The 20,085-nt window shown below is 42.7% G+C and overlaps 1 protein-coding gene across 1 annotated transcript in view; it reads left to right on the forward strand.

Annotated features, from left to right (window-relative positions):
- Positions 1-11,435, forward strand: part of LOC120062507 (E3 ubiquitin-protein ligase TRIM39-like) — a 12,280-nt gene extending 845 nt beyond the window's left edge. The window contains exons 2-3 of the mRNA XM_039012529.1: positions 8,456-8,580; positions 10,839-11,435. Of these exons, the coding sequence (XP_038868457.1) occupies positions 8,481-8,580; positions 10,839-11,239 (501 nt within the window). The 5' untranslated portion in view covers positions 8,456-8,480 and the 3' untranslated portion in view covers positions 11,240-11,435. The remainder of the gene's footprint in view (positions 1-8,455; positions 8,581-10,838) is intronic.
- Positions 11,436-20,085: the final 8,650 nt, after the last annotated feature.

Genomic DNA, 20,085 nt, shown 5'->3' on the forward strand with positions numbered 1-20,085 from the left:
TGTTGTATAATATGTTTGGTCTTGCTGTGTGATTAAAATAAGCACGATGCCAAGAGTTAGTGAATCTGTGTGCTCTGCTCAGAGAGAAAACAGGATCATTAATGGTACTGGGATGGAAGCAGATCCGGGTTCAAATACTATTAGATACTTTCAGCGTTTGCTTTATGTTAATGGGCGAGAGTGCCATACGGGCGTGTTTTTGCTCTTTAGCGAATATCAAGCAAGCACATCTAAAGTATTTTAAAGGATTTCGAATACAATTTTGACCCAGGTCTGACAGGGAGGGAGGAGGAGGGTAAGGGGAGGGGAAATGTGTCTCTCAGTATTTACAACTGAATGGAACGGAACAGAATGTTCTTTGACCTTGAGTATAAAAACAGATTTTAACCTCGTCTTCAGTCTAACTATAGATGCAGGTGATTAGTCCCAAACTGCACCCTATTCCCTATATAGAGCACTACTTTTTACTTGGGGCCCACGCAAAGTAGTGCACTACATAGGCAATAGGATTCCTTTTAGGACTATTCAGGGATTAGACAGGCCACAGCTAAACCCAGAACACCAGGGATCAAAACATTGTTATCCTTACCAGCATGGAAATTCTCACCCATTAGTCATTGCCTGCCGTTATTCATAATACAACTCAGCACAAAATTAAAAAAAATGCCCAAATTGTTAAGAAAACACAACATAAACAGATCAGAGACCTTGACGGACTGCAATAAAAAAAAGCCCACTTTACATTTCAATGCTGAAAATATTGACCTCGATACTAGGAACAATATTACATAACATAATTGTTTAATCCACGTTTTGGTACCAGAGACCAACCAGTGAAGAAACGGATACAGAGGGTAATATTCTGTTAGGCAGTAAGACAACTGGCAGGCAGAACAAAACATCACACTTTTCATTCTACTATTTAAGTGCTCTATAAAATGTAGCAGAAAATGGTGAAACTATCAGAGCCTGCTATTTGCTATGTACTGTTCCAGTCTGAGACGATAGATAAAGTTTACTACGTACCTGTATGGGTGTCACGCCCTGTCCATAGAGAGACTTTTATTCTCTATTTTGGTTAGGCCAGGGTGTGACTAGGGTGGGCATTCTAGTTTCTTTATTTCTATGTTTTCTATTTCTTTGTGTTTGGCCGGGTGTGGTTCTTAATCAGAGGCAGCTGTCTATCGTTGTCTCTGATTGAGAACCATACTTAGGTAGCCCTTTTTTCATTGTTTTTTTTTTCTTTCTTTTTTCAATTAAAGAGAATATGTACGCTGACCACGCTGCACCTTGGTCCTCTTCTGTCGACAGCCGTGACAGCACTGGTCGTCTGGCCTTCAACATAGAACATAGAAACAATCAACCCAAATACTGTGAACTTACATGAACAATTCCACACATATTTCTCAACAGCTTTTTAGGCCTGTGGGCCATGCAGGAATCTCAGTCAGTAGGTAACTCCAACTGTTACATAAAGGCGGGGGTGTTATTGGGATGTACCTTTAGGGAAATATAAATGACAGGATAATTACATACGGCTTTCCACCAGCTTTAGTAGATGTATTATTAACTGGGATGAATAAAAACAGCTTTAGGTTTCTTGGTTGATTTCATGCACTCAGAATATATGAGTGTGTACTCGACCTGCTACTGGAAAGATGGAGTCACATATGTCAGGTAGTGTACAGGTCAGTAGTGTAAGGCCAGGTAGTGTACGGTCAGGTAGTGTACAGGTCAGTATGTACAGGCTAGTTACAGTCAGTAGAGGTCAAGTAGTGTACAGGTCAGGTAGTGTACAGGTCAGATGTTCAGGTCAGATAGTGTACAGGTCAGATAGTGTACAGTCAGGTAGTGTACAGGTCAGGTAGTTACAGGTCAGTAGTGTACAGGTCAGGTAGTGTACAGGTCATTAGTGTACAGGTCAAGTAGTGTACAGGCCAAGTAGTGTACAGGTCTGGTAGTGTACAGGTCAGGTAGTGTACAGCAGGTAGTGTACAGGTCAGTAGTGTACAGGTAGGTCAGGTATGTACAGGTAGATAGTGTACAGGCAGGTTGTGTACAGGTAGGTCAGTAGTGTACAGGTAGTCAGGTAGTGTACAGGTCAGGTAGTGTACAGGTCAGGTAGTGTACAGGTCAGGTAGTGTACAGGTCTGGTAGTGTACAGGCCAGGTAGTGTACAGGTCAGGTAGTGTACAGGTCAGTGTGTACAGTCAGATAGTGTACAGGTCAGGTAGTGTACAGGTCAGATAGTGTCAGGTCAGATAGTGTACGGTCAGGTAGTGTACAGGTCAGGTAGTGTACAGGTCAGGTAGTGTACGGTCAGATAGTGTACATGTCAGGTAGTGACAGGTCAGGTAGTGTACAGGTCAGGTAGTGTACAGGTCAGATAGTGTACAGGGTAGGTCTAGTGTACAGGTCAGTAGTGTACAGGTATCAGGTAGTGTACAGGTCAGGTAGTGTACAGGTCGATAGTGTACAGTAGTCATAGTGTACAGGTCAGGTAGTGTACAGGTCATGTGTACGGTCAGATAGTGTACAGGTCAGTAGTGTACAGGTCAGTATGAGCAGGTAGTAGTAGTGTACAGTAGTAGTGTACAGGTCGTAAGTGTACAGGTCAGGTAGTGTACAGTGAGGTCAGGTAGTGTACAGGTCAGGTAGTGTACAGGTCAGGTAGTGTACAGGTCAGGTAGTGTACAGGCAGGTAGTGGTACAGGTCAGGTAGTGTACAGGTCAGGTAGTGTACAGGTCAGATAGTGTACAGGTCAGGTAGTGGTACAGGCCAGGTAGTGTACAGGTCAGATAGTGTACAGTTCAGGTAGTGTACAGGTCAGGTATGTACAGGTCAGATAGTGTACGGCGGCCAGGTAGTGTACAGGTCAGTTAGTGTACAGCGATAGTGTACAGTCAGGTAGTGTACAGGTCAGGTAGTGTACAGGTCAGATAGTGTACAGGTCAGGTAGTGTACAGGTCAGGTAGTGTACAGGTAGGTCAGGTAGTGTACAGCTCAGATAGTGTACAGGTCAGGTAGTGTACATGTCAAGTAGTGTACAGGTCAGGTAGTGTACGGTCGTAGTGTCGGTCTGGTAGTGATCAGGTAGTCAGGTATGTACAGGTAGGTCAGGTAGTGTACAGGTCAGATAGTTACAGGTCAGATAGTGTACAGGTCAGGTATTGTACAGGTTCAGGTAGTGTACAGGTCAGTAGTGTACAGGTCAGATAGTGTACAGGTAGGTCAGGTAGTTTACAGGTCAGGTAGTGTTACAGGCCAGGTAGTGTACAGGCCAGGTAGTGTACAGGTCAGATAGTGTACAGGTCAGGTAGTGTACAGGTCAGATAGTGTACAGGTAGGTCAGATAGTGTACAGGTCAGATAATGTACAGGTCAGGTAGTGTACAGGCCAGGTAGTGTACAGGTCAGGTAGTGTACAGGTCAGATAGTGTACAGGTCAGGTAGTGTACAGGTAGGTCAGATAGTGTACAGGTCAGGTAGTGTAGTCAGTTCAGGTATTGTACAGGTCAGGTAGTGTACAGGTCAGATAGTGACAGGTCAGATAGTGTACAGGTCAGGTAGTGTACAGGTCAGGTAGTGTACAGGTCAGGTAGTGTACAGGTCAGGTAGTATACAGGTCAGGTAGTGTACAGGCCAGGTAGTGTACAGGCCAGGTAGTGTACAGGCCTTGGTCCTCTTCTTTTAACGGCAGTGACAATGGGACTATAGATAGAGTTTACTACGTACCTGTATGGGACTATAGATAAAGTTTACTACGTACCTGTATGGGACTATAGATAGAGTTTACTACATACCTGTATGGGACTATAGATAGAGTTTACTACGTACCTGTATGGGACTATAGATAGATTTTACTACGTACCTGATGGGATATAGATGATTTTACTACGTACCTGTAGGGACTATAGATAGAGTTTACTACGTACCTGTATGGGACTATAGATAGATTTTACTACGTACCTGTATGGGACTATAGATAGAGTTTACTACGTACCTGTATGGGACTATAGATAGAGTTTACTACGTACCTGTATGGGACTATAGATAAAGTTTTACTACGTACCTGTATGGGACATAGATAAAGTTACTACGTACCTGTATGGGACTATAGATAACGTTTACTACGTACCTGTATGGGACTATAGATAAAGTTTACTACGTACCTGTATGGGACTATAGATAGAGTTTACTACGTACCTGTATGGGACTATAGATAAAGTTTACTACGTACCTGTATGGGACTATAGATAAAGTTTACTACGTACCTGTATGGGACTATAGATAACGTTTACTACATACCTGTATGGGACTATAGATAAAGTTTACTACGTACCTGTATGGGACTATAGATAAAGTTTACTACGTACCTGTATGGGACTATAGATAACGTTTACTACATACCTGTATGGGACTATAGATAAAGTTTACTACGTACCTGTATGGGACTATAGATAAAGTTTACTACGTACCTGTATGGGACTATAGATAAGTTACTACATACCTGTATGGGATATAGATAGAGTTTACTCGTACCTGTATGGGACTATAGATAAAGTTTACTACATACCTGTATGGGATTATAGATAAAGTTTACTACGTACCTGTATGGGGACTATAGATAAGTTTACTACATACCTGTTGGGACTATAGATAAAGTTTACTACGTACCTGTATGGGACTATAGATAAAGTTTACTACGTACCTGTATGGGACTATATAAAGTTTACTACATACCTGTATGGGACTATAGATAAAGTTTACTACATACCTGTATGGGACTATAGATAACGTTACTACGTACCTGTATGGGACTATAGATAGAGTTTACTACATACCTGTATGGGACTATAGATAGAGTTTACTACGTACCTGTATGGGACTATAGATAACGTTTACTACATACCTGTATGGGACTATAGATAGAGTTTACTACGTACCTGTATGGGACTATAGGTAAAGTTTACTACGTACCTGTATGGGACTATAGATAACGTTTACTACATACCTGTATGGGACTATAGATAGAGTTTACTACGTACCTGTATGGGACTATAGATAAAGTTTACTACATACCTGTATGGGACTATAGATAACGTTTACTACATACCTGTATGGGACTATAGGTAAAGTTTACTACATACCTGTATGGGACTATAGGTAAAGTTTACTACATACCTGTATGGGACTATAGATAGAGTTTACTACATACTGTATGGGACTATAGATAAGTTTACTACATACCTGTATGGGACTATAGGTAAAGTTTACTACGTACCTGTAGGGACTAGAAAAGTTTACTACATACCTGTATGGGACTATAGGTAAAGTTTACTACATACCTGTATGGGACTATAGATAAGTTTACTACGTACCTGTATGGGACTATAGGTAAAGTTTACTACATACCTGTATGGGACTATAGGTAAAGTTTACTACGTACCTGTATGGGACTATAGGTAAAGTTTACTACGTACCTGTATGGGACTATAGATAGAGTTTACTACATACCTGTATGGGACTATCGATAGAGTTTACTATACCTGTATGGGACTATAGATAGAGTTTACTACATACCTGTATGGGACTAGTGTAAAGTTTACTACGTACCTGTATGGGACTATAGGTAAAGTTTACTACGTACCTGTATGGGACTATAATAACGTTTACTACATACCTGTATGGACTATAGATAGAGTTTACTACGTACCTGTATGGGACTATAGATAAAGTTTACTACATACCTGTATGGGACTATAGATAACGTTTACTACATACCTGTATGGGACTATAGATAGAGTTTACTACGTACCTGTATGGGACTATAGATAGAGTTTACTACGTACCTGTATGGGACTATAGATAGAGTTTACTACATACCTGTATGGGACTATAGGTAAAGTTTACTACGTACCTGTATGGGACTATAGATAAAGTTTACTACATACCTGTATGGGACTATAGATAAAGTTTACTACATACCTGTATGGGACTATAGATAGAGTTTACTACGTACCTGTATGGGACTATAGGTAAAGTTTACTACATACCTGTATGGGACTATAGGTAAAGTTTACTACGTACCTGTATGGGACTATAGGTAAAGTTTACTACGTACCTGTATGGGACTATAGATAGAGTTTACTACATACCTGTATGGGACTATAGATAGAGTTTACTACATACCTGTATGGGACTATAGATAGAGTTTACTACATACCTGTATGGGACTATAGGTAAAGTTTACTACATACCTGTATGGGACTATAGGTAAAGTTTACTACATACCTGTATGGGACTATAGATAACGTTTACTACATACCTGTATGGGACTATAGATAAAGTTTACTACATACCTGTATGGGACTATAGATAAAGTTTACTACGTACCTGTATGGGACTATAGGTAAAGTTTACTACATACCTGTATGGGACTATAGATACAGTTTACTACGTACCTGTATGGGACTATAGGTAAAGTTTACTACATACCTGTATGGGACTATAGGTAAAGTTTACTACGTACCTGTATGGGACTATAGATAAAGTTTACTACATACCTGTATGGGACTATAGATAACGTTTACTACATACCTGTATGGGACTATAGATAACGTTTACTACGTACCTGTAGGGACAATATAAAGTTTACTACATACCTGTATGGGACTATAGATAACGTTTACTACATACCTGTATGGGACTATAGATAGAGTTTACTACATACCTGTATGGGACTATAGGTAAAGTTTACTACATACCTGTATGGGACTATAGGTAAAGTTTACTACATACCTGTATGGGACTATAGATAGAGTTTACTACATACCTGTATGGGACTATAGGTAAAGTGTACTACATACCTGTATGGGACTATAGATAGAGTTTACTACGTACCTGTATGGGACTATAGGTAAAGTTTACTACGTACCTGTATGGGACTATAGATAGAGTTTACTACGTACCTGTATGGGACTATAGATAACGTTTACTACATACCTGTATGGGACTATAGATAGAGTTTACTACGTACCTGTATGGGACAATAGATAAAGTTGACTACGTACCTGTATGGGACTATAGGTAAAGTTTACTACGTATCTGTATGGGACTATAGATAGAGTTTACTACATACCTGTATGGGACTATAGATAGAGTTTACTACGTACCTGTATGGGACTATAGATAGAGTTTACTACGTACCTGTATGGGACTATAGATAGAGTTTACTACGTACCTGTATGGGACTATAGATAGAGTTTACTACGTACCTGTATGGGACTATATATAACGTTTACTACGTACCTGTATGGGACTATAGGTAAAGTTTACTACGTACCTGTATGGGACTATAGATAGAGTTTACTACGTACCTGTATGGGACTATAGAAAAAGTTTACTACGTACCTGTATGGGACTATAGGTAAAGTTTACTACGTACCTGTATGGGACTATAGGTAAAGTTTACTACGTACCTGTATGGGACTATAGATCAAGTTTACTACGTACCTGTATGGGACTATAGATAAAGTTTACTACATACCTGTATGGGACTATAGATAAAGTTTACTACGTACCTGTATGGGACTATAGATAACATTTACTACGTACCTGTATGGGACTATAGATAAAGTTTACTACGTACCTGTATGGGACTATAGATAAAGTTTACTACGTACCTGTATGGGACTATAGATAAAGTTTACTACGTACCTGTATGGGACTATAGATAACGTTTACTACGTACCTGTATGGGACTATAGATAGAGTTTACTACATACCTGTATGGGACTATAGATAGAGTTTACTACGTACCTGTATGGGACTATAGATAACGTTTACTACGTACCTGTATGGGAGTATAGATAACGTTTACTACGTACCTGTATGGGACTATAGATAGAGTTTACTACATACCTGTATGGGACTATAGATAGAGTTTACTACGTACCTGTATTGGACTATAGATAACGTTTACTACGTACCTGTATGGGGACTATAGATAACGTTTACTACATACCTGTATGGGACTATAGATAACGTTTACTACATACCTGTATGGGACTATAGTTAGAGTTTACTACGTACCTTTATGGGACTATAGATAACGTTTACTACCTACCTGTATGGGACTATAGATAGAGTTTACTACGTACCTGTATGGGACTATAGATAAAGTTTACTACATACCTGTATGGGACTATAGATAACGTTCACTACATACCTGTATGGGACTATAGATAGAGTTTACTACGTACCTGTATGGGACTATAGGTAAAGTTTACTACGTACATGTATGGGACTATAGATAGAGTTTACTACGTACCTGTATGGGACTATAGATAGAGTTTACTACGTACCTGTATGGGACTATAGATAGAGTTTACTACATACCTGTATGGGACTATAGGTAAAGTTACTACCTTTGAACTTGTGTCTCTTGTTCCAGAGGCCATTACAGATAAACTGACCAAATGACCTCCGGTTCCTTCTTCCAAGAAGAGGATTTCCTCTGTCCCGTGTGTTTTGATATCTTCAGGGATCCCGTGGTTCTCCCTTGCAGCCACAGTGCCTGTAAGACCTGCATGGAGGAATACTGGAAGTATAAAGACGACCGGGAGCATAAACAGAGATTACCTAATCGCAAACTGACATCACAGAGATTACCTAATCACAAACTGACATCACAGAGTTTACATAATCACAAACTGACATCACAGAGATGACCTAATCACAAACTGACATCACAGAGATGACCTAATCACAAACTGACATCACAGAGATGACATAACCACAAACTGACATCACAGAGTTTACATAATCACAAACTGACATCACAGAGATGACATAATCACAAACTGATATCACAGAGATGACAGAAGCACAAACTGACATCACAGAGTTTACATAATCACAAACTGACATCACAGAGATGACATAATCACAAACTGACATCACAGAGATGACCTAAGCACAAACTGACATCACAGAGATGACAGAAGCACAAACTGACATCACAGAGATGACAGAACCACAAACTGATATCATACAGCTAAATTCCCAATCTGACCCTCATACCATCAAGGCCACCTAATCATCCCCAGCTTCCAATTGGCTCATTCATCCCCCCTCCTCTCTCCTGTAACTATTCCCCAGGTTGTTACTGTAAATGAGTCAACTTACCTAGTAAAATAACCAATTAAAATGTAATACAGCCCTTAGTTACTGTATTCATGTGGTAGAGTTACTGTATTTATGTGGTAGAGTTTCTGTATTTATGTGGTTGAGGTACTGCGTATGTGGTAGAGTTACTGTATTTATGTGGTAGAGGTACTGCGTATGTGGTAGAGTTACTGTATTTATGTGATAGAGTTGCTGAATTTATGTGGTAGAGGTACTGCGTATGTGGTAGAGTTACTGTATTTATGTGGTAGAGGTACTGCGTATGTGGTAGAGTTACTGTATTTATGTGGTAGAGGTACTGCGTATGTGGTAGAGTTACTGTATTTATGTGGTAGAGGTACTGTATTTATGTGGTAGAGGTACTGCGTATGTGGTAGAGTTGCTGTATTTATGTGATAGAGTTGCTGAATTTATGTGGTAGAGGTACTGCGTATGTGGTAGAGTTACTGTATTTATGTGGTAGAGGTACTGCGTATGTGGTAGAGTTTCTGTATTTATGTGGTAGAGGTACTGTATTTATGTGGTAGAGTTGCTGTATTTATGTGATAGAGTTGCTGAATTTATGTGGTAGAGGTACTGCGTATGTGGTAGAGTTACTGTATTTATGTGGTAGAGTTACTGTATTTATGTGGTAGAGGTACTGAGTATGTGGTAGAGGTACTGTATTTATGTGGTAGAGTTTCTGTATTTATGTGGTAGAGGTACTGCGTATGTGGTAGAGTTACTGTATTTATGTGGTAGAGGTACTGCGTATGTGGTAGAGTTACTGTATTTATGTGGTAGAGGTACTGCGTATGTGGTAGAGTTACTGTATTTATGTGGTAGAGGTACTGTATTTATGTGGTAGAGTTTCTGTATTTATGTGGTAGAGGTACTGCGTATGTGGTAGAGTTACTGTATTTATGTGGTAGAGTTTCTGTATTTATGTGGTAGAGGTACTGTATTTATGTGGTAGAGTTACTGTATTTATGTGATAGAGTTTCTGTATTTATGTGGTAGAGGTACTGCTTATGTGGTAGAGGTACTGTATTTATGTGGAGAGGTACTGCGTATGTACATTTACATTTTACATTTAAGTCATTTAGCAGACGCTCTTATCCAGAGCGACTTACAAATTGGAAAGTTCATACATATTCATCCTGGTCCCCCCGTGGGAATTGAACCCTGATCCCCCCGTGGGAATTGAACCCACAACCCTGGCGTTGCAAGCGCCATGCTCTACCAACTGAGCCACACGGGACCTCTATGTGGTAGAGTTACTGTATTTATGTGGTAGAGTTTCTGTATTTATGTGGTAGAGGTACTGCTTATGTGGTAGAGTTACTGTATTTATGTGGTTGAGGTACTGCTTATGTGGTAGAGTTACTGTATTTATGTGGTATAGTTTCTGTATTTATGTGGTAGAGGTACTGCGTATGTGGTAGAGTTACTGTATTTATGTGGTAGAGGTACTGCGTATGTGGTAGAGTTACTGTATTTATGTGGTAGAGTTACTGTATTTATGTGGTAGAGTTACTGTATTTATGTGCAAAAACATATACACTATCATTATTAGACAGTACAATAACACACTATCATTATTATACAGTACAATAACACACTATCATTATTATACAGTACAATAACACACGGTCTGTCTCTGTGTTCAGATCCAGTGACTCTGGACCCCAACACGGCCCATCCAGACGTGCTGCTGTACCCCGATATGGTCACATTCAGAGCCAGAAACTCTGGGGAGAGAGAAGAGATGGAGACGCCAGTTCCTGACACTCCAGAGAGGTTCAACCTCTATGAAGGAATCCTGTGCTCTGAGGGCTTTGATTCGGAGACACACACCTGGGACGTGGAAGTCAGGAATGAATATCTTCAGAGATTCGGCTACAGCCGTGACTGGGCCCTGGGGGTGGTGGAGGAGTCTGTGTCCAGGAAGGGCGTGATAGAGAAGGGAGGCTGGAGATTAGAACAACATGGAGGAGTTTACACCGTACGCTCCGTCCCCGAACCTCCCATCACCCTCTCATTGAAGCTGAGCCCTCGAGGATCAGAGTGACATTGGACTGGGACGGAGGAACGCTGACCTTCTCTGACCTTCTCTCATTGGACTGACCTTCTCTGATCCACATTACAAGGAACATCTCCACACGTTCACACACACCTTCACAGAGAAAGTCTTTCTGTATCTGAGCAGTGGGTGTAAAACCTTTACTTTGAGGATCTTACCAGTGAAGATCTATGTAGCAGCTGAACAGCCCAGTTAGAACGGAGGCCACCTCTGTATTCCACCTTTAACAGATTAAAATGTCATAAAAAAAATGTTTTGTTCATTTCGGAGAGTTTCATGCAAACCCAGTTTTACCACAGAATTTAAGTGAACAAAACTATTGATTGTTAAAGATTCCTGGACTTTTTATTTGATCCTGATACACCTGAACCAAACAAAAATACACTATAGTAAGCCCCTCTCTATTTCTCCCCCTCTCTATTTCTTCCCCCTCTCTATTTCTCCCCCTCTCTATTTCCCCCCTCTCTATTTCTCCCCCCTCTCTATTTCTCTCTCCCCTCTCTATTTCTCTCTCCCCTCTCTATTTCTCTCTCCCCTCTCTATTTCTCCCCCTCTCTATTTCAACCCCCTCTCTATTTCTCCCCCCTATCTACAATACAATTTATTTAACCTGGCATATATATAAGGTGACGTAGAATGGCTACAGGAATAGGGTTGGGTGTATTTCCCCCCCCACGTTAAATAAATTGTACCGTATTGTAGCATATTATGAGATGATAGTAAAGCACGGTCAAATGTGCTTATGACAAGTCTTATAATGTATTATACCTGTGTCACAATGCATTATAGACCTCTATAGCTGTTAAGTAAAGTTTTTCTAAGCAAAAAGGTCTGTTTCAAAATGGGTAATTCTGTATTATCTAATCTAATCCCTCCAGATGTGTTCTGAACTCATCTTGGAATCAGGTGATGTCAACAGACAGGGGCGGTACTGTCGGCCAATTGGTCCTCAGCTAGATGACCTCATAGTAGGAGGAGGAGAGTATGAACAGCTCCTCTTATTTAATATATTTTTTTTTCACCTTTATTTAACCAGGTAGAACAGTTGAGAACAAGGTCTCATTTACAACTGCCACCTGGCCAAGATAAAGCAAAGCAGTGAGACACAAACAACACAGAGTTACACATAAACAAACATACAGTCAATAACACAATAGAAAAATCTATGTCCCGGGGGGGGGGGGGGGGGGGGGGGGCTCATATGGTGCCCTATTCCCTATATAATGCACTACTTTTGAACAGAGCCCTATGGGAATAGGGAATAGGGTGCTATTAGGGACTCAGAAGCTGTAGGTGATTACATGGGCTTGTGTCTCAAAGTTAATCCTATTCCCAAAGCCCTAATGTAATGCACTTCTTTGATCAAGGAAGGGGCCTATGGGTCCTGGTCAAATGTAGTGCACTATTTCTACGGAAACTACGGTGACTTTTGGGACGTAGCCATGGTAACAACTCCTATGTCAGGAGGCGGGATTTAGTACCAGGGAAGAAGACAAAGACTTTGACAGCCTTGTCGTACTCCTTCCTGCAGTCCCTGTCTTCACAGTACATGGGGAAGGTTTTTCTCCGGTAGAGTTGGACAGGGTCAGGGTGCCGTACCGGTCATGCCACACGGGTCCTGTACAAACACGAAGAAACAAGAGTCCCTCACACCAGAGCCACACAGGCCTACATACAGCATCTCTGTACAAACAGAGAGGTGAGAAATGAGTCCCTCTCACCAGAGTCACACAGGCCTACATACAGCATCTCTGTACAAACAGAGAGGTGAGAAATGAGTCTCTCACACACAACCCATTTAAAATGACCATCACTCAGAAACTTATAGGATCTTTGTTCTTTATTGGACAATCCTGGCAAGACGTCTTTTTTAATATTCAAGTTTTATACAGGGAAGACAACATTGAGACTCAGGCCACTTTCTCTAGAGAGCCCTTGTTGCCGTGGAGGCCTGTTTCCATGGCACCCTGTCCCATCACATCGTCAGGACCGAAGTCTCACCTGAGTCTCACCTCGTCGTCGTCCTCCAGGTAAGCAGGAACGCCTCACGCAACAGGGGTTCCCTTTACACCTCAGCTTCATGGTGTCGCCGGCCCCGGACACTCAGATGGTCCCCTACACGCTGGAACTCCCCTTTGTTCACCTTCTATGGTATAAAACCAGGAGAGGAGAAACATGCATGGCAGTTTACCTTTAGTGTTCATTATGTTAAAACACAAGAGAAGCCCTCACACTGCTTTTGCTAGAATCACTTATTTTTATTCAAGCTTACATGTCGGCCTTCGTCACAACTTTTGTGAACGCTTGTAATTAGCACCCATTAGTAGACATTGCTCCACCAACATCCGTCCATTGCATCAAAAATCTCAGACGTGTGAGCGTTTTTTTGGATTTGTGCACATAATGTTTACCTTTAATGTATACTACGTATATGTACAGATTTGACAAAGATCCCAATCTGTCATGGCAGCTTTACGATTATGAAAATGCAAAACAAGGATTTCTTTCATGTGAATAATTTAAATGTTTTCAATCCTACCTGTGTCAGGTGAACAGGTCACTGGTTGGCTGCTGCTGGGGGAGCCAGGGTTGCTTTAGCTTTGGGTTTACCTGTTCCCCTCACTGGCTTACCGTTACTGGGTTTGGGCTTATGGCCTGGTGGGCTGGTCCGTCCCTCCTGTTCCCCTCACTGGCTTACCGTTACTGGGTTTGGGCTTATGGCCTGGTGGGCTGGTCCGTCCCTCCTGTTCCCCTCACTGGCTTACCGTTACTGGGTTTGGGCTTACGGCCTGGTGGGCTGGTCGTCCCTCCTGTTCCCCTCACTGGCTTACCGTTACTGGGTTTGGGCTTACGGCCTGGCCTGGTGGGCTGGTCCGTCCCTCCTGTTCCCCTCACTGGGTTACCGTTACTGGGTTTAGGCTTAGGGCCTGGTGGGCTGGTCCGTCCCTCCTGTTCCCCTCACTGGCTTACCGTTACTGGGTTTGGGCTTATGGCCTGGTGGGCTGGTCCGTCCCTCCTGTTCCCCTCACTGGCTTACCGTTACTGGGTTTGGGCTTATGGCCTGGTGGGCTGGTCGTCCCTCCTGTTCCCCTCACTGGGTTACCGTTACTGGGTTTAGGCTTAGGGCCTGGTGGGCTGGTCCGTCCCTCCTGTTCCCCTCACTGGCTTACCGTTACTGGGTTTAGGCTTATGGCCTGGTGGGCTGGTCCGTCCCTCCTGTTCCCCTCACTGGCTTACCGTTACTGGGTTTAGGCTTAGGGCCTGGTGGGCTGGTCCGTCCCTCCTGATCCCCTCACTGGCTTACCGTTACTGGGTTTAGGCTTAGGGCCTGGTGGGCTGGTCCGTCCCTCCTGCTCCCCTCACTGGCTTACCGTTATTGGGTTTAGGCTTAGGGTCTGGTGGGCTGGTCCGTCCCTCCTGCTCATCCTGCTGGCACTGTCCTGCAGAGCAAGTATCAAATAGTGAATTTGTATTCTTTGAAATACACATAACCATAGTCACAAGCACAGTATGCTTCAGGTTAATGCAACAAATAAAAGCATGAAGAGTCTAATGTTGATTTGCCATACTTTGGCAATAACAGGAATATCCTGCAAGGAATTTACTATACAGACAGACAGCATGAGGTGAAACCAAATGAAATGTAATGTAACTAACACAAGAAATACCATCAAAGTTCACAGTAAGTCAGAGTAATGCAGCCATCTACTAATCTCCTCCTGCACCTCACTAGCCCACAGAGAGGAAATACAGTCACTTACCAAACTCCAGGATTAACCCACAGATGAGGAAAGCCCCCAATAACACCCGACCTCTCCCCTGAGCCGTTTACTGCCACCATGGCTCCTGTGATGTACAGACCAATGAACCCACTGACTGACTGAGCGCAGGATTAACAGTTCACAAGGTTCACAACCGCAGTACAACAGGGAACGCAACAAGGAGGGAAAGAAGGGGGTAGAGAGAGAATGAGAGATGGAGAGAGGTTAGGAGAGGGAGGGAGAGGGAGGGAGAGAGAGAGAATGAGAGATGGAGAGAGGTTAGGAGAGGGAGGGAGAGGGAGGGAGAGAGAGAGAATGAGAGATGGAGAGAGGTTAGGAGAGGGAGGGAGAGGGAGGGAGAGGGAGGGAGAGAGAGAGAATGAGAGATGGAGAGAGGTTAGGAGAGGGAGGGAGAGGGAGAGAGAGAGAGAATGAGAGATGGAGAGAGGTTAGGAGAGGGAGGGAGAGGGAGAGAGAGAGAATGAGAGATGGAGAGAGGTTAGGAGAGGGAGGGAGAGGGAGGGAGAGGGAGGGAGAGAGAGAGAATGAGAGATGGAGAGAGGTTAGGAGAGGGAGGGAGAGGGAGGGAGAGGGAGGGGGAGAGAGAGAATGAGAGATGGAGAGAGGTTAGGAGAGGGAGGGAGAGGGAGTGAGAGAGAGAGAATGAGAGATGGAGAGAGGTTAGGAGAGGGAGGGAGAGGGAGGGAGAGAGAGAGAATGAGAGATGGAGAGAGGTTAGGAGAGGGAGGGAGAGGGAGGGAGAGGGAGGGAGAGAGAGAGGGAGAGAGGTTAGGAGAGGGAGGGAGAGGGAGGGAGAGGGAGGGAGAGAGAGATAATGAGAGATGGAGAGGGAGGGAGAGGGAGGGAGAGAGAGAGAATGAGAGATGGAGAGGGAGGGAGAGGGAGGGAGAGGGAGGGAGAGAGAGAGAATGAGAGATGGAGAGAGGTTAGGAGAGGGAGGGAGAGGGAGGGAGAGAGAGAGAATGAGAGATGGAGAGAGGTTAGGAGAGGGAGGGAGAGGGAGGGAGAGAGAGAGAATGAGAGATGGAGAGAGGTTAGGAGAGGGAGGGAGAGGGAGGGAGAGAGAGAGAATGAGAGATGGAGAGAGGTTAGGAGAGGGAGGGAGAGGGGGAGAGAGAGAGAATGAGAGATGGAGAGAGGTTAGGAGAGGGAGGGAGAGGGAGGGAGAGAGAGAGAATGAGAGATGGAGAGAGGTTAGGAGAGGGAGGGAGAGGGAGGGAGAGAGAGAGAATGAGAGAGGGAGTGGGAGGGAGAGAGGGAGAGGGAGGGAGAGAGGGAGAGGGAGGGAGAGAGAAGGAGGTTGGGTGCGTGACTGCAAAGTGAGTGGTCAGCTGTTTGAGCAAATCACACACATTCCTCTACTGTCGACCAAAAGAGAATGGAAGAGAGAAAGAGAAAGAGAGCGGGAGAGGGAGAGGCAGAGAGAGAGGGAGGCAGAGAGAGAGAGAGAGAGAGGGAGCGAGAGAGAGAGAAAAAGGGAGAAGTAGGGTGGGAGCGAAAGAGAGACAGAGAGAGAGGGAGAGAGAGGGAGAGAGAAAGGCAGAGAGAGAGAGAGAGAGAGAGGGAGAAGTAGGGAGGGAGCGAAAGAGAGACATAGAGAGAGGGAGACAGAGAGGCAGATAGAAGGAGAAATCGAGGGGGAGAGAGAGATAGAAAGAGAGAGATAGAGATAGAGAAAAATAGAAAGAGAGCGGGAGAGGGAGAGGCGGAGAGAGAGGGAGGCAGAGAGAGAGAGAGAGAGGGAGAGAGAGAGAGAGAGAGAGAGGGAGAAGTAGGGAGGGAGCGAAAGAGAGACAGAGAGAGGGAGAGAGAAAGGCAGAGAGAGAGAGAGAGAGAGAGAGAGAGGGAGAGAGAGGGAGAAGTAGGGAGGGAGCGAAAGAGAGACATAGAGAGAGGGAGACAGAGAGGCAGATAGAAGGAGAAATCGAGGGGGAGAGAGAGATAGAAAGAGAGAGATAGAGATAGAGAGAAATATATATAGGGAGAGAGACACAAAGACCTACAAAGAATTAGAAAACAAATCCCATATCTATTGGGTGAAATACCACAGTGTGCCATCACAGCAGCAGGATATGTGACCTGTTGCCTCAAGAAAAGGGCAACCAGAGAAGAACAAACACCATTGTAAATACATCCCATATTTATGTTGATTTATTTTTCCTACTGTACTTTAACTGTTTGCACATAATATGACATTTAAAATGTCTTTATTCTTTTGGAACTTTTGTGAGTGTAATGTTTACTGTTATTTTTTTATTGTTTATTTCACTTTTGTTTATTATCTAGTTCAGTGGTTCCCAAACTTTTCATAGTCCCGTACCCCTTCAAACATTCAACCTCCAGCTGTGTACCCCCTCTAGCACCAGGGTCAGCGCACTCTCAAATGTTGTTTTTTGCCATCATTGTAAGCCTGCCACACACACACTACACGATACATTTATTAAACATAAGAATGAGTGTGAATTTTTGGCACAACCCGGCTCGTGGGAAGAGACAAAGAGCTCTTATAGGACCAGGGCACAAATAATAATATAATAATAATCAATAATTCTGCTCTTTATTTAGACATATAAAACTTTATTTATTCATCGAAAATGGTGAATAACGCACCACAGGTTAATGAGAAGGGTGTGCTTGAAAGGATGCACATAACTCTGCAATGTTGGGTTGTATTGGAGAGAGTAACGGTTAATGTGATTGGATGTTCATTATTTGACTAGGCTACCTGTATTTGACATTGTGTTGTTATTTCGCTGAACACTAGATGGTTTAATTTTATTTTTGGTAGTGAAACGAGGCTACACAGGCGAGAGAGAAAAAATTACCCCAAATGTATAGCCCCGTTAGAAAAAATAAATGTACTGTTTGAAAATGTGAAGAATAAAAAATAAATAAAAAATATGTATTATAATTTTTTTTATTGTGAATCACATTTTTATTTGACGTACCCCCTGACGGCATTGCGCGTAACCCCCCCCCAGTTTGGGAATACCTGATCTACTTCACTTGCTTTTGCAATGTTAACATGTGTTTCCCATGCCAAAAAAGACCTTACATTGAATTGAGAGAGTCTCCACAAATTCCTCCTGTAATACTCAATGGAGACATTCAGGGGCCTGTGGTCCAATCAGCAGCCGGGATTGGAGGCTCCTCCGCCCAACTACTTCTGGGACTGCTGAGACTATTTGTTTAGCTGGAGCAGTGAAGAAAGAGGGGCATGGCGGGTTGGCAGTGGCCCTCTGAAGTACCTTTAAGACGTAAATAACAATAATGTCCTAGTGTTGACGTTGGTGTGTTTTAGTTAGGTACTACCTTCAAAGGGACAGAAGTTTGAGGGAGGCTGAGACTATTTGTTTAGCTGGAGAAGTGAAGAAAGAAGGGGCACGGCAGGTTGGCAGTGGCCCTCTGAAGTAAACAACAGGGTCCTTCCTAATACTACTCTTTTCACTAGATTTAGTTTGTTTAGCTGGAGAAGTGGAATAGAGGGAGAGGAGCATGGCCCTCTGAACTACCGTGCTGCAAACCTTGAAGACGGAAATATAGTATACTCTATAACAGGTTTTCCTAAAGCTCTTGTGTTTTGACCCAAAGCTTCTCTTCGGTTCAAATAAATGGATCGGATGTTTCTAGGAGTCAAATATTGCACCATTTAGGAAACAGAAAGCTAACAACAATTATGTGTTTAACGCAGTGTTGGGCAAGCTACTCTGAAAAGATAGTTTACCAAGCTACCAATTACATACACTAGCAGTAGTTATGCTACACTAAATCTACCCTTAATTAAGAAAAGTATAGTTTACTAAAGTTACTTTAAAAAACTACTTTGTGACAAATTATCATATCTAAATCTGAAATGTCATAGACTACAAATTGAAAGAACAGATCGATCTGGAGTCAGATGTTAACAGAATGTGTAATTTAGCCTATTAAACACAAATTAAGCAGGTCTGATTCTGAAAAAGAAAGGAAATTATTGCCTACTTCACCCATATTTTCGCAAAAGAAGTCGTGTTTAGTTCCAGTAGTTAGCTACACCGCTACATGGTAAAACAGTAGTGTATAGTTCCAGTAGTTAGCTACACCGCTACATGGTAAAACAGTAGTGTGTAGTTCCAGTAGTTAGCTACACCGCTACATGGTAAAACAGTAGTGTATAGTTCCAGTAGTTAGCTACACCGCTACATGGCAAAACAGTAGTGTGTAGTTCCAGTAGTTAGCTACACCGCTACATGGTAAAACAGTAGTGTATAGTTCCAGTAGTTAGCTACACCGCTACATGGTAAAACAGTATTGTATAGTTCCAGTAGTTAGCTACACCTCTACATGGTAAAACAGTAGTGTGTAGTTCCAGTAGTTAGCTACACCTCTACATGGTAAAACAGTAGTGTGTAGTTCCAGTAGTTAGCTACACAGCTTCATGGTAAAACAGTAGTGTGTAGTTCCAGTAGTTAGCTACACCTCTACATGGTAAAACAGTAGTGTGTAGTTCCAGTAGTTAGCTACACCGCTACATGGTAAAACAGTATTGTATAGTTCCAGTAGTTAGCTACACCGCTACATGGTAAAACAGTAGTGTGTAGTTCCAGTAGTTAGCTACACCGCTACATGGTAAAACAGTAGTGTGTAGTTCCAGTAGTTAGCTACACAGCTACATGGTAAAACAGTAGTGTTTAGTTCCAGTGGTTAGCTACACCGCTACATGGTAAAACAGTAGTGTTTAGTTCCAGTAGTTAGCTACACAGCTACATGGTAAAACAGTAGTGTTTAGTTCCAGTAGTTAGCTACACCGCTACATGGTAAAACAGTAGTGTGTAGTTCCAGTAGTTAGCTACACCGCTACATGGTAAAACAGTAGTGTTTAGTTCCAGTCGTTAGCTACACCGCTACATGGTAAAACAGTAGTGTGTAGTTCCAGTAGTTAGCTACACCGCTACATGGCAAAACAGTAGTGTGTAGTTCCAGTAGTTAGCTACACGGCTACATGGTAAAACAGTAGTGTGTAGTTCCAGTAGTTAGCTACACCGCTACATGGCAAAACAGTAGTGTATAGTT

Source organism: Salvelinus namaycush, chromosome 17 (genome assembly GCF_016432855.1).
Source record: "Salvelinus namaycush isolate Seneca chromosome 17, SaNama_1.0, whole genome shotgun sequence".
Lineage (NCBI taxonomy): Eukaryota > Metazoa > Chordata > Actinopteri > Salmoniformes > Salmonidae > Salvelinus > Salvelinus namaycush.